Source organism: Sipha flava, unplaced genomic scaffold (assembly GCF_003268045.1).
Source record: "Sipha flava isolate LNK unplaced genomic scaffold, YSA_version1 121_pilon_pilon, whole genome shotgun sequence".
In the NCBI taxonomy this organism is placed as follows: domain Eukaryota; kingdom Metazoa; phylum Arthropoda; class Insecta; order Hemiptera; family Aphididae; genus Sipha; species Sipha flava.
The window spans coordinates 977,180-996,116 of NW_020271747.1; the positions used below are offsets into that span (position 1 = coordinate 977,180).

Below are 18,937 nucleotides of genomic sequence, written 5' to 3' on the forward strand. Positions count from 1 at the left end.
TACATACTACGCGAGCCGCACATAAAAATTTAAGAAACATTTTTTTATTATTATTATTATTATATATATATATACATATAAAACCATTTGTAAAACTTAATAGATTTCAGTTTATCTGAAATAAATAAATAAATAAGGCATAATAACGTATACCAAACATAATATAGTTAACATATATAACCAAGCCCAGATTATGATAATTTAGGACCCGGGGCCAAACAATTTTAGGGGTCCAAAACCACAATCAAAATATTGATTCACACATAAATATATTTCATAGATAAAAAAAAGTTATATTCTAATTTATAAATTTATTTCTTGCTTTTTTTCAATACAAAAAATAAAAATTTTATTTATATAAATAATTTTTTCTTTTTTTTTGGGAAGCAAACCTTTTAATTATATCATCGGTATTAATTATATCTAAAACATAACTCTCTGAACACAAATCCATAAAACTATATACTATTTTATACTTGTTTTTATACCAGCTAAAAAAGATTTAAAAAAACGAAATAAACCTACTATCCACCTATTTTTTTATATTCGTTGTGGGCCCGGGCCCATGGCCCCCTCTGCCCCCCCCTTAAACCGGGCTTGCATATCGGAACCGACAAAATCACCCATCACGAACATAGACGTGCGTAGGAATTTTTTACAGGATGTGCAGAGTTATTTTAGTAGGGGTTACTTGATCTGCTACAATTCAGTTAGATCAATATTGTAATAATTTGTTTATAATAAATTTTAATTTTAAAATAAAATAATTATTAGTTTACAGATTAGTCATATTACATATTATACAACTAAATTTACTTAATATACAACAGTCAATAGAATTTACATTTATATTTTATAATGGTAATCTTCATTGTATTGGTGTTAGTGTTTTAAACTCATCAATAATTTCCTCCATATCTAAAGATTTTGCAATTTCCTGTTCAACAAAAATTGTAAGTAAGGCAACTTAGGGTCCGAACGCACTGCGGTATTTTCGCCGTCGGGTCCGAACGGTTTTTACGTTCACACCAAACTGCTATATTTAGACGGACTGCACCGCACTCGACGGTTTCGCCGTTCTCCGCCGTCGGTCGCCGCAACATGCTGCGGTTTGACGGCGCTGCCGTTGTACCGTTCGTAAAGTAAACACATTGTTTCGATGGGAAGGAACCCACTGTGACTATAGTCAACGGTTAATTTTGTAATTTTGCATATTTTTATATTTTTTTTCTAATTCACCAAATGCTTCTGCGACAGCAATCACTTTAAATAAATTGTCATAATCATCTAACTCCATTCTAAATAAATTAAATGTAATATAATAAGTAGGACTATGCATTAAATTAACTAATAATTTAATTTATAACTTACTTACATGTATTTAGGTGTTTGTGTACAAATCGTGGTACGTAGGTATAAAAAATTTAAACTTACAGTATTAGATATAGTGAAATATAGTAAATACAGTAGATCACAGACCATAGTAGTTGGTTAACCAACCACTGTACTATCAACTATCAATATTCAATTTTCTTATGGAAATTATAAATTGATATTTAGCCAGTTTAGGCGCGAAAATTGAGTGATAACACCTATTGTATTAGCGGTAAAAAATCGCAGTGCGGTGCGGGTCGTAAAATCCGCGAACGGTAAAACCGTTCGGACCCGACGGCGAAAATACCGCAGTGCGTTTGGACCCTAACCTTTCTTGAGCCATCGTACTTCTTAATTAATTTTTAACTATTACCATTTTTGAAAAAGGTTTTTCACAAGAACAACTAATGACTGGTATAGTAGGTAGTAAATTCTTGTAGAACTTTAAATATATTTTCATAAGTCTGTTCCATCCTTAGTTATCTAACTCAACCACTGAGTTATTGTACTATTATTACTTTCTTTTTGGTTTGTCATCTATTTGTGTTAACAGTCTGACTTCAGTGTCCAGTTGATCAAAAGATAAACCAAATGTATCAGAAATAGTTTGTATATATATTTTTTCTATTTCTAGTTTTAATAAGTTACCAACACTATCAATTAAATTTAATGTATCTTGACTGAAATGAACTTTGATGCCATTTAACATTTTATCAATTACACTATTATTTACAATTATCTTCATTTCTTGTTTAATATTTTTAAAAAAATGTTGCGAATGATGTTCATAATCTATTGCAGTTGATACTTTACGCCAGGGGCGTGCTCACGGGGGGGGGGGGGGTGTCATATCCCCCCCATGAACTTTTTTTATGCATTTTCTTAAGTTTCTTGCTAGTTTCGCTTTTCTCGAAAAAAGAGGTAATGCATAATTGGTTTTAATTTTTAAGTTGTATTAATAATTATTATCAAAGATATAAAATATATATTATAGTAGTCAGTAGATACGTATACACATCTGTGAGTAATATTACGTTATCAGATACCAATGGACTATTATAACATTAAAACATTTCAGTCCATTATGTTTCGATATCTATGTTATGAACGCGCTATATAACATCGATATATCAGTACGACAGTACAGATTATATCCATCTAACGGACCAAAATAGTTCGTTCCGGGATTCCCGTCACAATCTATTGTTATCAATAACCGAGCCATAATAAACTAATAACTGCGGGCCATAGACTGTAGAGTACTTACATAGTTACATCTAACTCTGACTATTCTGACTGACCATGACAAAATAAATATAATATATTTTTTTTTATAATATACTTAATTTATTTTGTCGTGATTTTGACGTTTGATCGTACCTCGTGCAGTCGTGCGTTTTAAAATAATAATTTTCATATTTTCATAATAATTATTATTTATTAATTATTACCATACTATTACAATTATGTCAAAACGTATAATTAGTGATTATTTTTCTAAAAATACAAATCAAGATAATTGTGAACCAACTTCTAGTAAAAATTCAACAAAAACACCAAGTACACTAAATAAAGTAAGTACCCAATACTTAAAATGGATTTACATTTTAAAGTTTAAAAAACTTGGATAAAATGTACCTACTGCATCTGTTCCAAAATCTTTTTACTAACACTATGCAATGTGATTTAAGATGTTGAATATTAGTGAAAAAACATCAGTTTTGGTTCCGGTTTTGAATTCAATATCACAATCGCCTTCAGTGTCAGTATTTCAAGATCAGGTAAAGTTTTATTTACTATAAAATCATTATAAATTATATCTTTTACAATAATATTTATAGTTTTGCAGTTTTTAGCTATGCAAATATGCAATACTAAAACTTATATTTATACACATTACAAATGCCTAACTGCTTAAATATTTTTAATAATTTCATATTTTTTAGACTGAAAGTATGCATGCAAATGAAAATGATATAAGCTTATTCGTAAACTGTAGATTATCAGATGCTGATAAATTTACTGTAAGTTTAGACTTTATTGCTGATAAAAATAAACTGTTCTTACTACCTACACCTAGTGTACATAATTTTTACTGTTTAGGCACTTAAAAATGTATGGTTACCATTGCCAACATTTGAGTTTCCTTTAAACCAAAAAAATAAGAAAAGAGGTTTAAAATTCCAATATAAATGGTTGCTTCCAATCCAAAAAAATTGACTTAGTAGAAGCAGTTTGCCTTGCCGAGGCTATAATTTCAGCACTTAAGAATATTAGGATTAATATTAAACAAGAATTTAATAATATATTCTTAATGGCAGAGGTAATCAAGGTCAATTAATAAATTTTATATTTAATTTTTATCAAACAATTTCTAAACACAATATAATGTAATTTAGGAAATGGCTAAAGTTATCAGCTTAAATCTATCAGTGAAAAGAATTACAAAAAGACAAACCAATCGTGCAAATCCATTTACAGATTCTGATAATAATAAAATATCAGACATAAATGTTGAACATTATTATCGAACTACAATATTTATTCCATATTTGGATTTCTTTATTGCACAATTAGAAGAAAGATTTACTGCATACAAAACAATTTTTAAAGGTTTTTCTTTTTAACTAATATTTAGTACTAATTATAATTTTTACTAATTTATAAATTTAAATAGGATTTGAGACTATTTTTTCAAAAAATCAGTTCTTAAATGCAAGTGAAATTGAATCCTTTAAAAATCTGGCAGAGTTTTATTTACCGCATGTAAATAAAGACAATAGTTTGGCTGAACTGAAAATATGGCGAACAAAGATATTGGACAATTCTGAAGTCATTAAAACTGGCCTAGATGCTCTTCAACTCTGCAGTTCCTCTATTTATACAAATTTGAATAAGTTACTAAAAATTTTATGTGTCCTACCCGTTTCAACATCCACCCCAGAAAGAACGTTTTCAACATTAAAGAGGGTGAAGACATGCACTAGAAACTCAATGCTTGAAGTACAATTCTCTTTAACTTATTAGTTTAACCGACATTCAATATTTACTTGCATTTTATTTTAGGACCATTTGAATGGATTAACGTTGTTGGCAGTACATAAAGATATTAGCATTACTCCAGATGAAGTCTTGGATGAAATGTCTATGGAGCCAAGAAAACTTGATCTTATACTTAAAGTCTTTAGATTTATACTTTTATTATGTCCGATTATATAAAATAAAATATTTTATAAAATGTTAATTTTGAATATGATTAGCTCTATATCTAGTATTATATCATATAATATATATCAACCTATTTCTAAAATATCAATATATAAGAACATTTTGTGTATATGACAATACACAAAACAAGATACAGTTTATCCCCCCCCCCCCCATTAGAAAAAGCTGAGCACGCCCCTGCTTTACGCCTTTTTACTTCAGGTATGAATACATCAATTTTTTTAGTACAAGCCACTTTAGTTTCATCAAAAATTTTATTAAATGTTTTGTCTGATCTCATTGTTTGAAGAAAGTTTTGCAAAGCAGTTATTAGTGTAACTGCTGTATGTGATTTGTGAAGCATGAACAGTGGTATTTTAAACTTGAAATAAAAAAAGTTTAGGCAGATAATTTTAACGGGCATATATGCAAATTTTTAATTTTTCCTTTACTACATGAATAATATTAATTTCTTACTGCTAGGGGCCTCGAAAAATCGATTTGCCCAGGACATCCGAAAGTCTAAATCCGGCCCTATTTTCCTCCCTTAATAGATCTTCTCATTTTGATTACTAAATAATTCTCTGCAAAGACAAATAATAAAAATGAAACCTCTACGATAGTAACTGTAGATTGTACATTAAGTTTGATATCACCACGACTGTTGTCGAGAAAGTTTAATTTCTATGACTTGTGCCTGCACAGAATTGTTTTTTTTTTCCCCAATATGAGCCGATGGCGTCGAGGATACGAGTTTTCTATTACTTCCCCGACGCCACAAAATATATAACCTAACCTACGATCCAAATTTATATGCGCTCCAACAGTATTATTTATAATTTCTTATAGTATTACACTGTCCACATTACTGCCTCTATTATAATAATACTGAATCACTAAAACGGATGGACCGTGGAGTTGTGTAAATATAATCTGTATATATAAAACAGTAAGCTGATTGACTGATCTATCAACTCACAGCTCAAACCATTGAACGGATCGGGCTGAAATTTAGCATACATATAGCTATTATGATGTAGGAGTGCGCTAAGAAAGAATTTTTGGAAATTCAACCCATAAGGTGGTTAAAAAGGGTAAAAGAGATAAAAATTTAAAACGTTTTTTTTTGTTCTGATTTTTTAAAATTCAGTATACATACTCTGTAAAACAAATAAACATTGTCTATAAACTTTATTTTTTGAATTTCAAGCCCTAAAGGGTTGAAAAATGTAAAAATAGAAAAAAAACGGTCATAAACATAATACCAAATAATACTACAATCGATATTAGATTAATTATTATTATTAGGTATTGCGTTATCTTGATGAACGGATTATTATTTGTGTAATTGACAATTGTGTATTATACATAATAATGTTATATATTTTATATATATATATATATAATATGATACAGAATAAACTATACCAACTCTCAATAATCAGTTTTAAATAATTAAACAATGTTTCATCAATAATTTAAAGTAGGCACACATTTTTGCAGGGTGTGCAGCTGCACACCCCGTGCGTATGCCTATGCATAATACGCTTTTCACCGATGTAAATGAAATAATTATAGGTACGTGTCCTTAAAAAAAATTCAAATTGTATGTGCTACTTACAGGATTGTATCTTACACTTTCTGCAAGAAGCAACTTAAATTTTTAATTATTTCATTGACTGAAACAACAAAACGAAATTTGGGAAAGGAAATTATTTTGTTTAATTTATTTTTGTTTTACGAAGATTAATTAAAAAGTTTAAAATTAATTTTATCGATATTAGGCCTATGTATTTTTAATATTCAATCAAACCTATTGCAGTAACTTAACTTTTTTAAGATCAACTGCACTGTAGTGCATAATACATTATTTAATATATTACAATTACAATAATTAATTTTAATATACTAACATTTTTTTTCTCGCTTTGCTTGAACTCTACTACAAATATTAATTTATTTTTGTTTTATATTTTGTCAACGCCAATATTATTGAATTATTGTTGTGTTCATGTATGTCACTGTTAGTAACACTTAACTCAATTATTCAAAATATTTATATTTGTTCAATTTTGATCAATAGAACAAAAATGTATAAACTATAGCGGTTATACCTAGTTCTATTCAATCACATCAACAATATTTCAATATTAAGTTGAGAATAACATAACTTAAATCTAATTCGGGAAAATAGTTACTATGATTTTTCATGTTAACATGGTTGCTTTAAGCCAGAGTGCAGATTTAGGAAATTTTAGGAGAGGTTCAGGTCAGCTTACTCAAAATTGATATTTGTTGAAAAAATTGGGCTCTTGAAGATTTATATTTTTCAAGTGTGCTGACTATAAGTTGAAGTTAAAACTAAACTGATAAATGCTCCAGTTTACTCATCTTGGACATTAATATATTACATTATTTTTAAATATTAATATTTTAGTTAAATAAATAAACCAATATTTATATCATGTTTAAAAATTAATTTATCATCAAAATCATTTAAAAATCTGACCACTATATAGTATATGATATAGAACAAATACAATTTTCCAAATGCATACTAAAAATAATTATAATGAGCAAATAAATACATTTCATATGCGACAATTTGATTAATAAAATTAATTCATTTTGAACATGTTTAATAAAAATATTAATAATAACATAATAATTAATACAGTCAACAGTTATAACAATAAATACAATTTAAAATGTAAATATTAACCAAATTAATTAATAACACTAATTACATATATTTTATTACAAACATATCTTTCCATGTAAATGAAAGAAGTTATAATATAAAAAATAAAATTATTATACATTTTTATGACTAGAGTATGTCCAAAGAAATATTTATAAGTATAATAAATAGACAATATTTGAAACTGGAAACGTCAAACTTAATGCTTGCTAGATTTATCTAACCTTTTATAATTCATCAATTAAATTGAAAGTTTTAGTTATAGTAATAGTTATAGATAATTAAAATAAAAGTATTAAGAACATTTTTCATTAAGTGATTGTGATATAATTAATATGGTCACTATTAAAAGTTCAAAATAATAATACTAGGAAGTGAGATGTTGATTAATAAAATGGAAATGGTAAATAACATAACTATTGAATTGACTGGAAAAGGAACAAGAAAATGAAAAAATAACTACGAGGACTATATTTGAATAATTTAAGAATGGTCAAAACTGTCTTGAGGAGAGTTGTTTAGCTCATCGACTTCCTGTATAATAGATTCATCTTCTTGACGTTGCCTTTCCACTAGCATTTCTTGTCGAAGTTGTGCATTAAGTTTAACAATTCTGTTTTGAACTTTTGGAGATAGTTGACAAGTTTGATGTTCTAGATCATCAAAACTAGCACGTCTGTTTATTTTATGATGATGATGATGATGATGATGAAAATGATGATTAGAAGATGGTGGTGATGGAGAATGTGAATAACCATGATGATGGATTGACAGACTAGGTGATGTTAAGGAACCTCGTCTGAGTGGTGATGGTCCACCTTCCCATTCATTTCCTTCCATTGACTTCACCAAACTATGTCTGTTCAAAATATTACACGTTTTGTAATAAAAAATTTATAATAAAAAAAAATATTATTAGTATAACAAACCTTCGAGAAAGTGTAATTAAGCTTTGCCTGTGTTTGGATAAACGACGTGATTTACCTAACCGCATTTGAATAGCAGAAAAATGATTTTGGATAGCTAATCCTAACTCTGGACATTCTTCGTCATTCACCTTAATACAAATGATAAAACTGATCAATGACAATTAAAAATTAGATGTCCTAAGGAGACCAGTTGAAAAATAAACCTACAATCACAGGTGCGTTTTTTAACATTGTATATCCATCACATCCATTGTGTAAATAACATTTAGTGGCCAATTTGTATGATTGATCAGGAACAAGATATTCATCACCGATTCTTACTAAATTGGGTTCAATTCTTTTCCCAGGTTCTGCTTCTGGATCGAAACCAAAACTTATTCCAGACACTTGAGGGAATCTTCCTTCTGTTTTAGGGTACTTACAAACACTGTTTTCTAATGCATCTAAAATTTGTTTCCCTACAAACATAATATAAATAAAAAATTTATAATTAAATTTATTTCAAACAGTACAAAATTTTATTCCAAAATAAATAAAATATTTTATTTACCAGTTACTAATATGACTATAGTAGGATCTTGCATGGGTACAATATTAACAAGATCACCCAAAGTAAAATCTCCTGGTGGGTGAATACGATCTGATCGGAAAGTACCCGAATTTAAAATCACTAAGTCCGCTCCTGTGGCAGCCAATAACACATCACATACCCAGTTTCCAAGATTGGTTTCAGCAGTTCTTATTTGACTAAAACGTCCTTCTAATTCAACAGTGAATGTACCTAATACTTCACTCATTTTTCCTTCCATTATACCTGAAAAAATAAATATATTTACATTATCCATCATGTATATGATGAAATTTATTTAAAACTATATTAGAAGAAATAAAACTACAATGTATATTTTCCCCTCATAATTGTTTCATATGATATGGGAAAAACATTTAAATAAGTTATAAATAATTAAAATGTATTTATAAGAAAACCTTTATAGATTAATTTATTATATATATTTTCATTTATTCAATACTTATAATTTATGAATTTTTTGAAAAGGTAACAAATAACTTAAATATATTTAATTTTACAACATTTTCAATGTATAAAAATTTAAATAAATATTTGAAAACTAAAATAACAATAATGATGTAATCAATCTATACCACAAACCTGAGTAAGAATCCAAGATTTCTTTCATAACTATATCTTCCTCGATTTCTTTGGTGATTTCTATCCTTTTTACATCAACTGGATTATTAAGTTCATCAAGGTTGACAGTTACTTTAGAAAATTCTCTAAAGTCAGTTCCACTTTTGATAATATGTCTACCATTAATCACTTGTACATCATAATTATGGTCATGGCCACCAAGAATTAAATCTATTTCATTTACATTTTCTGCTAACTTGATATCATTTGGCATACGCATATGAGTGAGAGCTATTACATAATCACAGCCATCTTCTTTAAGTTGTTTTCCTAATGATTGACCAGCTTGTACAAAGTCAATAAATGTAACTTCTTCGGGATCAATAGTAGCTAGTGTGTCTAACCATTCTCGTTCCACTAAGCCTACTAGTCCTATTCTCTTATTATGCCAATCCATAACATGTGTGATTTTACCATCTCCTAAAGGTCTACCAGTCTCGTTATCAACCACATTGGACATTAGCCACGGAAATTTAGTTTCAGAAATACGTTCTGATAAAACTTCTAGGCCAAAATCTAAAAAATAATAACAAACATTAAAAACATTACTAAATTAACTATTAATTTTCTATTGCTTACCAAATTCATGATTACCATAAACAGCACATTGAGTGCCAAGCTCGTTTAGCACCTTAGACATTTGCTCTCCTTTAGTAAATGTGCTCACTGAAAATATAATTGGTTTGTTAAAATTATTTTAAAATGTATAATACAATTATTTGAAGTGAATTATATTTTTGTAAATATTTATAGTTTTGATTTGTTATGAATAATGAAATAATGAGAAATAATATTATCACAACATGAAAAATAATCAATACAAAATTTAACATTAATACAGTGGAACTTTGATATACAGTGGAACTTTGATAAGTAGAAATTCAAGGGAAATGCAATTTTTTTCGACTTACTATAGTTTTCGAGTTACCAAGGTTTAAGAAAAAAAAATTTGACTTAAAGAGTTTTTAAAATGTATGTATGAATTAAAGTTTTTAAGTAGTATTAAATACAATGTAAAAAAATGTGATTATATAGGTTATTTAAATTTAAAAAAATAATCACGAAAAAAATATAATAAATAAAACATGTGTTGCAACTTTATAATAAATAATTTGTTATTTTACTTTGACTAAAAATTTAAGATTTACTATTATCAATAGTATTTTCTACTACATTTAAAACAGTGTTCACTTTATGGTCCACATTACTTAATTGTTCTGTGAATGTCCTTAGCAATATTAGTGCTGCTGCTGCTTGCTTCATTGAAACACGATGCGTAGGCTTAGATAATGCTTCTTTGACGTCATCAACATCTTCAGTGCCACGAACAGAGTCAGTTATATTGTTGTCTGTCGGAATACCAGAAATGGTAACATCATTATCAATTTCAACATAATCATCAAAATTTTCTTCTGAGATTCCATAACGACTTGTTATCCGCACCCATTCTCTGTCATCCGTATCAGTATTTTCGATTATAAGCAACAATGTGTCATCTTTCTCAACTTCAAGTACAAATCCACATGATCTAAAGCAGTTCACGATTGTTGTCTTTGTTAAGTTTCTCCACATTTTATCAACAATGTGCATAACTTGAAGAATATCGATTACTGTAGATTTTTTGTCAACCATATCACTTATAATTTTTCTCACTATTTCTTATCTATAAAGCATCTTGAACGTTATAATAATTTCTTGGTTCAAAAGTTGTGATTTTAAAGTGGTATTTGGTGCTAAAAATTTTACTTTTACAGTTTGACAAGTTGGTATACAATTGTGAGTTGGGCAATTGTCTATAAACAATAACATTTTATGTTTTTGTATTTTCATTTGTTTGTTTATTCGTAATAGCCATTTCGCAAACAATTCACTAGTCATCCATGTCTTCTTATTTGCTATGTAGTCAACGGAAAAATATTTAACATCAGCAAAACACCTAGGTTTTTTCGATTTTCTGATTATTAAAGGTTTAAATTTTAAATTGTTAGTGGCTTAATGACTGCGAAATGTTGAGCTTTATCTTTTAAAATAGGACCTCCGATACTGACATTGGCATCTCAGCATTGTTTAAACCACTTAACCACACATTCTTTTACGTCTAAAAAATCAGGGGTTTTCTTTCTCTTCGGTCTGTTGGAAAGTTTAAATCAATTCCATACTAATTTTTATAATGGTAGATAATGTGCTGGCTGGTATTCCAAATTTTTCAACGATTTCTTTCTTCTTCCTTCCACTTTTCACTACTTTAAGAACCTTTTGTTTTTCTGCAATAGTTTGCGTTTTTAAATTAGAGGTATTTTTACATTCATTACCATACATAGACACCGGACATGCGTAACCAATTGATCATAACTGGCAATACCGTTACAAATGAAAAATACTGTCGTGTGCTGAGATTATTACATACGATAATAAACACAATAAACGCGATAAGAAAAATTCATTGGACCGTTTAGACAAATGTTTATAAATCTATCCGTCTATATTCGGAGCACAATATCTTCGAGTTATCTAGTTTTTTTTCGAGTAATCGAGGTTTATGCAAGGGAACAGAATTTTTTCTGACTTATCAAGATTCCACTGTATTTACCAATGATTAATTTTGTCCAATCTAAAGTATAATATTTCAAATTTCAAATATTACATAAGTAAATTAATTAAACTTAAAATTGTATATTAACTCAAAATAAATATCAAAAACATTTTTATTCTTACATATACTAGGAGAAAATACATCTCCACTAAATAATATCATAGGTTGTTGATGTGCAAATGATTTGATCATTGTTGAAAATCTAGATGCACCTCCACATGGTTCTTGATCTCTTGGTTCAACATTGTAAACATCATTAAAATGAAGAATTATTAAAGGAGGTGTTGAACCAGATATATGATCAGTCATTGCAGTTAGAGTTCGTAAACTAGCGTGTTGAACTTCTAATGATGCCTAAGCATATTAAAAATAAAACAATAAAAAATAATTATTTTTTAAAGTGCGTATATAAAAAAAAACATACATCTATACTATATTAGTTATTTATATTTTTACTTATTTTTGAATAATAGTTTTCAATTCTAAAGCAGTTGCACTTATTAGATTAATAATGTAGGTTTTTTTAAAAGGTATTATCTAACTATTCTTATACAGTATAATCATAAACCTTAATGAAGCTACTTATCTAATTTTTATGCATAGTATATTTTTCAAGTGACAATAATTTAGGTAAAAGATAAAATTTAATTAATTAAATAATAAAAAAATAAATTAAAAAATAAAAATAAGTAAATGGTTAATACTCGTAAATGAATACATAAATAGTTTAAATATAAAAATAAATAAATGCATAGCCTGGAGTATTATTATACTTGTAATGTACGACTAGTTTCAAACTAAAATTATCATAAGATATATACAGTCAATAAAGTTGCAATTTAATTGACTTTATATATGATGATGAACTTTTAAATTTAAACCGGCTGTATATTAAAAATATAAAAGTACTCCGGGCTACACATTTATTTATTCATAATTTCTATTTCTATTTAAAAATGTAATTACTATAAGAATGTATAGGGTTATAAAAAACAAAATGTTTAATGTTATAAGTAATAACACTATCAAATAAAAATGTATTGATTAAGAATTATCATTCTTGTATTTTTTATTTTTATTTTATATTTTTATTAGATTCTTGTATACAATTATAGCTCAACAACTATAGATAATAACAATACAGGTAATAACAGTTGTAAAATATAATTTACATAATACAGTAATGTTTATAAAGAAAGATAAAAAATCATTCTTATATTATTCTAATAATTATTATTCTTTCCAATAAAAATGTAGTTTTATATATTTATAGTTTCTATGATAATTCTTAATCAATCTATTTTTATTTGTTAGTGTTGTTACTTATATCATTCTACATTTTAGTTTTTTGTAACCCTCTACATTTTTATTAGAAAGAATAATAATTATTAGAATAATGCTAGAATAATAATTATCTATTATAGTAGTTTTAAATATTTATGGTTTCTATGATAGTTCTTAATTAATCCATTTTTATTTATTAGTGTTATTACTTATATCATTATACATCTTTGTTTTTTGTAACGCTATACATTTTTATAATAATTACATTTTTAAATATAATATAACAATAAATATAATAACAATTATTGTTAGGGATATGAAAATATTAATTATATTAAGAATATTATAAAATATTTTGATGAATATAGTTAAATTATTTATTTGTGAAATGTATTATTACAAAGTAGATTTAATATAGTATTCTATAAAATTGTATTATTGCAGCTCTATAATTTATCTTGATAATTACTAAGAATAATATTTGATTAACTTTATAAATAATTAATAAGAATTTAAATTTAAAAACTAACACGTACTTTTAAGAATTAAAAATTAATTATAATAATTTAAAACAGTAACCATGTAAAAAAAAGATATTTAAATAATAATTTATGTAGATACACGATATGGATAATTATAATTAATCAAGTAAATATAAGATTAGACAATGGCAGACTGGTAAAATATACTCTACTCTTAGTCTAATAAATATGTATTTGTTCAATGATATTCAATGTTTTTCAAAAGTTGATATATTATACCTGTTTAAGCCAACCGACTACATTTCGAACCCCAGTAGACATTTGGTTTGCACTAGAAAGTTCAACAGCAGTTGCTGTTGAAGAATCCACAAACTCATCCCATTTTGACCTTAGACTAGATTTGGTAGCCATGCTGTTAGATAAGTTGACTTCTTTGGTTAGGCTAACTACAAAATTAATATGTTAATACTTAATAATAAATATGGTTTTAAAATTAATATACTAGGGCATACAATTTTAAAACATTATTTATTAAAAATAGGTATTTAGGGTATATTCTCAATAAAATACAGTTATGTAACATTTACAAAATGTTAAAATTATAAAGAAATACAGTAGTAGGCAAATGAAAAAACCTATAGATTTTGTTCTTTAGGATTGTTCAGGGTATTGAGGACACAAACAAAATTAGGTCAGGAAAAAAAATGGTCAAGAGAAAACATGTTTTATAAAATGTGTTATATACTGTGATATAATGTTATCAGGTTAATGAATATTAAAATATGGCAATTTTATTTGTTCGCAGTAATAATCTTATTCAAAATGATAAAATACGTTCTTTAAATAAATCAAATTTATTTATAGAATTTAATTATCAAATTTATCGAAAAAAAAAAATGTTCGTAGAAAATGAAATGAAATCAAGAACAAGATTATCGAACAATCGCCAATTATGAACAATTGGCAACTAGGTAAGATTGAAGCAATGAAACCAGAATATCTTAATTTAAACATCAGATTGTTAATTAAACAAATCTAGAAATAAAACGGTTTCATGAACACTGAGAACATAATTTTATTTCAGACGCCAAACGTGTGTGTACGTCAACTTTGTCAATGTCAAGTCGACATAGGTTTTTAGTCTTCTAAAATTAGTGTTTTGCAAAATCACAAGAAGGGCAATGACATTCTAGAACAATCACGTACGTTTAGGCTCTTGAAAAAAAAATCGCTAATCAATGGCACGACGAAGAACTTATTGAAAGTTGCGCATAATCGTGATCGAAAATAAGGATCAAGAATTTAGTGCCGGAAATTAAAAAATGAATAATCTGATACAAAATGTAATCAGTCACTGGGTTTTACAACAACGATTCGTGTGCCTCCATGATTTTTTTTTTAAGTTGGACGCGTCACCGCTACCTCCTAGGTACTACTACTATTACTGCTCTACCTTTATAGTGGTGTAAATAAGCCTGACGGACACCTGCCTTATGACAACGAACGCGCTGCGGTTCGCACGGAATCGGCCTATCATGGTGGCTCCGGCGCCTGGGTTTCGATCAGAATTGGCCCTCTTTCCAGAGCGCCTACGAACCACCGACGACGAACGGCTCCTCCGTCAACCGCACGGAGACGACGGTGACGACGACGTAGTACACGAGCACGGCGGTGACCGTGGTCATATCAAACGCGAGCGTATGAGACACTTCCCGGGAAGAACGTCCCTGAACGTATGTGGGTCAGGGTGTTTCTGTTTACTTGCACGAGCCGCTTCAGAGGGGCTGCTATTGATTTTTTTCCCCCACCTGCCGTGTGCGTGCACTCTCTACACTGAACGACATCACTAGCGTCCCCTCCTCCCTTTTGGTGACTAATTTTTTCGGAATCATTCAACGACGATTTCCTTACCTGTATTTTTAGCTGCGGATCTCGCGTTCCCGGGTGAACGAGCTCTTCAACAACGATAAGCAAACGGGACGCGACACACGGAGTTACGTTTAGTGAACAGCGTTGCGAATGACAACCGTCTGCTGATTCGCAGTAAGATAATGTCAATGCGCGCGGGCGCACAATTATGATAATATTATGTCAATGTTTACCTTTTCCCACCATCGTTATCACGTGTGCACATCTCGATGGGTCTACGAGAGTTTCCAACCTCCTTGGTAACCGCGCAATATTTTGAAACTGATCATATCGATTATGCGCGCCAATTTTTATCGTTAGCGTGGATTAACAACCGTTTTGCACTCCAAATGCTGAGTTTGCGTCAACAAATTTAGGTTTGAGTGTTTTTTTTTCCTCTCGTTTAATGGGTAAGTATATTTATTTTCGTTTCATTAATTTACTGGCTTAGAAACTTTATTCAAACGTCTGGTTTTTGTATCATTCAAATACGATCGATACAACGTTATAATACCAGAAAACATTTAAAAATGTTCAATTTAACGGTTAACTTTTTAAAATGGTCATCCTTAAAATATAATCTATAATATCTTATTGGTAGAAGTTTTCTACTTACATCTGCTACCTACAAGCACCCTTCATCGGAACACTGCTTTGGAAAAAAAAAAAAAAAAAATTGGATCAATCGAAAATTCTTGAGTTTGATAAACATCAATGTATATTTTAGGCAAATTTTGTTCAAATTGATTAAAATTTGGTGTACAAGTAAATTTATAAACATATTTGAAGATAAATTGTAAACAATGTTCAGACATTGTTTAAACAGAGTTATGAAAACAATCGAGCGAAGCGAGTACAATTTTTTCGGAGTACGAGGGTGGTTTTATTTGAACAATCGTGGTAAGATGTAACTGTTAAAATTGCCTCTATCTTTGTTCATATTTTTGTATTTTTTTTTTTTTTTTATTCTACTTTCAACTCGTCGACTTCAATATTCAACCTCATATTGCTCCCGCATTGATTATCATAGTGTTGTTGATATACGATCTTCGATCTTCATTACTCAGTGTTACTTCTTGATATTCTATACTTAGCGGAGAACAATATAGCCTTTCAAGGGTAAAAATTTTCTTGAAATTATAGGAAATTTCCTATTTCATTTCTGATACTTTAAATTGGCATACATTGTAATAAGATAATGTACAAAGCCGTTATTTCGACGTTTTTAAACATTTTAAAATGGGCCAGATATTAATTCATCTGACCAATAAAATATTAGCTTACTACTCGTATATAATTCCAATCTGATCAAGACCTATGATTTATAATATATGCGATATTTCATAATTATTCATAATTATAAAACTATCATTTAATAAAATTGAAAATACATTAAAGATAAATTTGTTATTTTAAAAGTAAATATGCATTATGAATAGTATAATTTAATTTCATTAATATTTAGTATAACAATTTTAGTTTTAGAGGTGGCAGTAATTTATTAAATTATGCACCAGAATGCTGAATATGAAATAAGATAAAATAAAGACACTTAGCGTGACACAAATCATGTCAGGTGTTAAATTGCATATCACTGCGCCGTCATACGAAATTCCTGCAAAACACTTGTGTTATTTGCTTTTTTAACAATACTACTGAAGTTAATAAATGCTTTGAAAACAATTATTGAAAATATGGAACAAAATAATAATTTTATTTATTTTTCTGTTAGTTTTTAGTTCTTAGTTTTTTATATTTTGACTTATTTAGTTTAATAAAATTATAAATTATTTATTTCTTCGTATGGCTTAGCAAATCAACGTTACAGCAAATATAATTATTAATTAAACAATAATAAACAATAAAATAGAATAAAATATAAAATATAAATAAATACAAAAATTAAATTAAATTGAGATTGAAAAGGTTATGAGGATGTATAACATATATAATATAATATAGTGAAGCGTGAGTAGATTACAGCTGTACGTCCAGTTCCCTTATCCACTTTATTGCTTCTGGTGTTATCGCGAGAATTCCTTCGATACCCTGGTTGAATTTCTTTAATAAATATTCTTTTATAATGTGATTTACCGTTTGTCTATCGTTACCGCAGTTGCATGTTGGGCTGACTTGGAGTCGCCATTAAAACATCATGTCAGCGCAGCGGCCATGGCCTATTCGAAAACGATTTAGTACGGACCACTCATGTCTAGGCAGTTCCATACGCATAACTCCATAATTGGGGTCTAGCACCAGGTTTTTGTTTTTGATTGGTATAGTAGAATTAGTCTATTTATCGCGCCAGCACTATTTAATATCAAATCCTAATCTTATTAGGTCTTTGGCTGTCTTCCAAGGCGGTTTCCTTGATTTCAGTCTGAGTGTTGTACATCTAAACTTTCGGCTATCAGTGAATTTATCTTATCTTCATTTTTCTTGATTGTATTAATAAGTTTCTGCTTTCTTCGTAGGTCTGGTGGAGCTATATTGGTTAAAACTGGTAGCCACTGTAGCTGGGTGGATTTTATCGTGCCGATAATCACTCTTATTACGCTATACAGTTATAGGGCTGTGCGATTAATTGAATTAATCGAATATTTTAATCGATTATTAATTGAAATATCCGAAAATAATTAAATAATTGAATAATCGAATAACCGAATAATCGAATAATCGAAGAAAAAAGTTCATTATTAAATGAATTATAATGAAAAACATGGCTATTTTCGATTTATTTTAATCTTTGCTATATGTAGAGCCGCGTACACACGAGCGCGCCGAACCTGTAATGCAACGTTGCACGCGCGGCGCGTTCGTTCGTGTGGACAGTATTTGAAACACGCGCGCGATGTCACTGCAACCGCGTTAAAAGAACCAATTTTTGTCGGTTTTTCCGACGAACTCAAAGGAAATGTTCGGCGCAGCGTGGACGTGTTTATATTATTTTTATCATCGTTGAAACGCGCATACCGCTTTGACAACGTGATTTGACACTAGTACACTGTCGTAACCTATTTATTACTAGTACTCGTATTTGTGTACTTGTAAGTTTTTATTGTAATTTGTACTTGTAATTACTTGTAATTTTTTGTCAATAATATTTCAAAAGTTGAAGAACTCATTCGAGTAAAATTTTTATATTGCCCACTGATTTCTTGAAATTTTAAATCCATTAAAAGTTCATTTCCACTACGTTTTTTAAATAACTCAGTGTGCCACCATCTTCGTTTGCGACCCCTTTTTTTT

General features: G+C 28.7%; 2 protein-coding genes and 1 long non-coding RNA gene across 7 annotated transcripts; 1 reads left to right on the forward strand and 2 right to left on the reverse strand.

Annotated features, from left to right (window-relative positions):
• Positions 1-1,231: 1,231 nt before the first annotated feature.
• On the reverse strand, positions 1,232-1,467 carry LOC112694033. The gene is made up of 2 exons (XR_003149530.1): positions 1,376-1,467; positions 1,232-1,298 (listed from the first exon to the last, which is right to left on the reverse strand). It is a non-coding gene; the product is annotated as an uncharacterized LOC112694033 (long non-coding RNA).
• Positions 1,468-2,404: 937 nt separating this feature from the next.
• On the forward strand, positions 2,405-3,690 carry LOC112694007. Its single transcript, XM_025569324.1, has 4 exons — positions 2,405-2,948; positions 3,066-3,155; positions 3,321-3,398; positions 3,478-3,690. The coding sequence occupies exons 1-4, from the start codon at positions 2,841-2,843 to the stop codon at positions 3,592-3,594; spliced, it is 393 nt and encodes a 130-aa protein (XP_025425109.1). The 5' UTR covers positions 2,405-2,840; the 3' UTR covers positions 3,595-3,690.
• A 3,762-nt stretch (positions 3,691-7,452) lies between these two features.
• On the reverse strand, positions 7,453-15,781 carry LOC112693994 (mannosylglucosyl-3-phosphoglycerate phosphatase). Of its 5 annotated transcripts, none has more exons than XM_025569290.1 (9): positions 15,271-15,682; positions 14,060-14,222; positions 12,137-12,368; positions 10,001-10,087; positions 9,383-9,937; positions 8,762-9,025; positions 8,419-8,669; positions 8,212-8,339; positions 7,453-8,141 (listed from the first exon to the last, which is right to left on the reverse strand). In XM_025569290.1, the coding sequence occupies exons 1-9, from the start codon at positions 15,315-15,317 to the stop codon at positions 7,766-7,768; spliced, it is 2,103 nt and encodes a 700-aa protein (XP_025425075.1). In that variant the 5' UTR covers positions 15,318-15,682; the 3' UTR covers positions 7,453-7,765. The 5 variants fall into 5 exon arrangements, with proteins under 5 accessions (XP_025425075.1, XP_025425079.1, XP_025425076.1 ...); XM_025569294.1 differs by lacking the exon at positions 15,271-15,682 and adding an exon at positions 15,692-15,781 and having other exon boundaries at positions 7,455-8,141; XM_025569291.1 differs by lacking the exon at positions 15,271-15,682 and adding an exon at positions 15,692-15,778 and having other exon boundaries at positions 7,455-8,141; positions 14,060-14,226.
• Between the last annotated feature and the right edge of the window lie 3,156 nt (positions 15,782-18,937).